Here is a 2,197-nt window from a genome sequence, read left to right as displayed (position 1 = left end):
CATTGTAAGTTCATCAGTCATTTCAAAGTTAAACATTAATAGATTTCTACGTGAACGCATGTCTTAAATATCTTTAATTACGTCACCGTCATAACAAAAATGACGACAACTAACTTCATGACGTCAGTCAACACACAAACACGACGTCACCTGACAGACACATCCACAGACAACTTATTTTTATATAGATAGATATATCTATATACACGGGAGGGACACAGGGACACAACTGCAATGGCGCGTAACTTATAAGGCGCGTAACGACTTACGCGCGGGGGGAGGGGGTTGAGGGGGCGCGAAGCGCCCCCATCAACTAGGTGTTGCTAGTCTTCATAAAAAAGCTAGTCTTCTATAAAAACTGAGGATTGTTCTTACTGCTCTTCGATCCTATTATAGCTGCTTCCTCTTCCCCTTTGAAAAATTTGCCGTCCTCTACCTCTGCTGAAGTCTCCAGTACCTCTCCCCCTGACAAAGGAATCTCTTACATCGGCGGTGTGGGAACCTCTTCTATTATAGGTGTCTCTCACTCTCTCATTCTCGCTACCTACGTTGCTACTATAGCTATTTGCTCTTCCTCTATTGAATTCTCCATTTGTTCTACCTCTATCTGCGAAGCTATTCACTTTGGTATCGTAGGAATCTCCCTTGAATTCAGCATGAATTTTAGCGTAACTTGCAATGCCTTTATATGGCTCATAGCTACTCCCTCTACCTCTGCCTCTGTTTAAATATGGCCTTCCACTGCCACTGTTGAATTCTTTTCTTTCGCTGCTTCTGCTAAACTCTGACCTTCCCCGGAAATGGTTAAAATTATTCCTTCCTCTACCTCCGTTAAAATGAGACGTCCCTCTACCTCTGCTAAAGCCGGGCCTTCCTCTGTCAGAGTCAGATATTCCTCTACCTCTGTTAAAGTCCGAACGTCCCTTGCCTCTAACCTCATCATACTCGCTGTCTCTATTTCTGTTAGGGCGAAAGGCTTGATCTCTACCTCTGTTTATGCCGCGTATGTACCCCTTCCCTTGGCTGTCACTATTTGTACCACCTCTGCCTCTGTAAGGGTTACTTACCTTTTCAGGATAGTTTCGCTTTTTTCCCAGAAAGCTTTCTAAATCTTTACGAGGATTTGTCTTCACTAGATGATCTTGATCATGGTGATCTTGAATGCTGATCTTCTGATTTGGGATATTTTTCTGTTTGCCTTTCTCCAATGGATCGATTCTTTTAGCTGAAGTTTCATTTTCCTTTTTGTTATTACATCCACTTATTTTTCTATCTTCAGCCTCTTGACCAACTATTGTGATACTTTTACCTGTCTCATTGGGTACTTCATCTGTATTAGAGTCAACAGAAGTCGGCTTATTCGTCCTTCTCCTTCGACGTCTACGCCTTTTGGTTCTTTCTGTGTTTAGACTATCTTTTGCTGCAGACTGGCTTAAGTCATTGCGTTGTTTGTCATCATTTTCAGAATTGTGTACGTTATTAACTGCTATTTCCGTGTTGTCACCATCTTTTGCTGCAGACTGGCTTACGGCGTTGCGTTGTTTGTCATCATTCTCAGAATTGTCTATGTTACTAACTACTATTTCTGTGTTTTCACTATCTTTTGTTACAGACTGGCTTACGTCGCTACGTTGTTTGTCATCATTCTCACAATTATGTACGTTAATAACTGCTGTTTCTTCGCCAAGAGGTTTTATATCCTGTACAGTGACACTTTGTACTCCTGTCGTATCTGGCAATTCTCTACAAACATCAGTGGCATCACCTTTGGCTTCCTTCAAAATACTAGTTCCTTCAAATTCCATATTTAAACGCTTTGTAAGAGAAGAATTGAGTCTTATGAAGAGTAATTGTTAAATGACGGCCAAATGATGAAGAACTGTAAGTGTGTTTTCTTTATTATTATACTAATCAAAGCTCTGAAAACCAAAATCTGTAGCTAATAACAATCAAATCATTTTGCTCTTTTTAACTTTTGGTATTACAGAAAACTTTACGAGATAATCTTAGAAAAACCTGCACCAAGAAAATATAATGATGTGATTTGTCAATCGATCTTGTCAATGACGTTTGACTAAGTATAATAACATCAAGTTTCAACAGGCTGGTGAAAAAAAAAAATATCGCCTAAATCACCCAATATGGTTTAATCCCTCCCTGTGGCTTTGTTTGGTTAAATTCTTCTATCTTGCTCCAA

General features: G+C 39.8%; 1 protein-coding gene across 1 annotated transcript; it reads right to left on the bottom strand.

Annotated features, from left to right (window-relative positions):
* Positions 1–371: 371 nt before the first annotated feature.
* LOC136030810 (uncharacterized protein DDB_G0283697-like) lies at positions 372–1,805 on the bottom strand. Its single transcript, XM_065709857.1, has one exon. The coding sequence runs from the start codon at positions 1,803–1,805 to the stop codon at positions 372–374; it is 1,434 nt and encodes a 477-aa protein (XP_065565929.1).
* Positions 1,806–2,197: the final 392 nt, after the last annotated feature.

Source organism: Artemia franciscana, chromosome 9 (assembly GCF_032884065.1).
Source record: "Artemia franciscana chromosome 9, ASM3288406v1, whole genome shotgun sequence".
NCBI lineage: Eukaryota > Metazoa > Arthropoda > Branchiopoda > Anostraca > Artemiidae > Artemia > Artemia franciscana.
The sequence above is the reverse complement of the archived record's forward strand: the minus strand, read 5'-3'. Positions and strand labels throughout refer to the sequence as shown.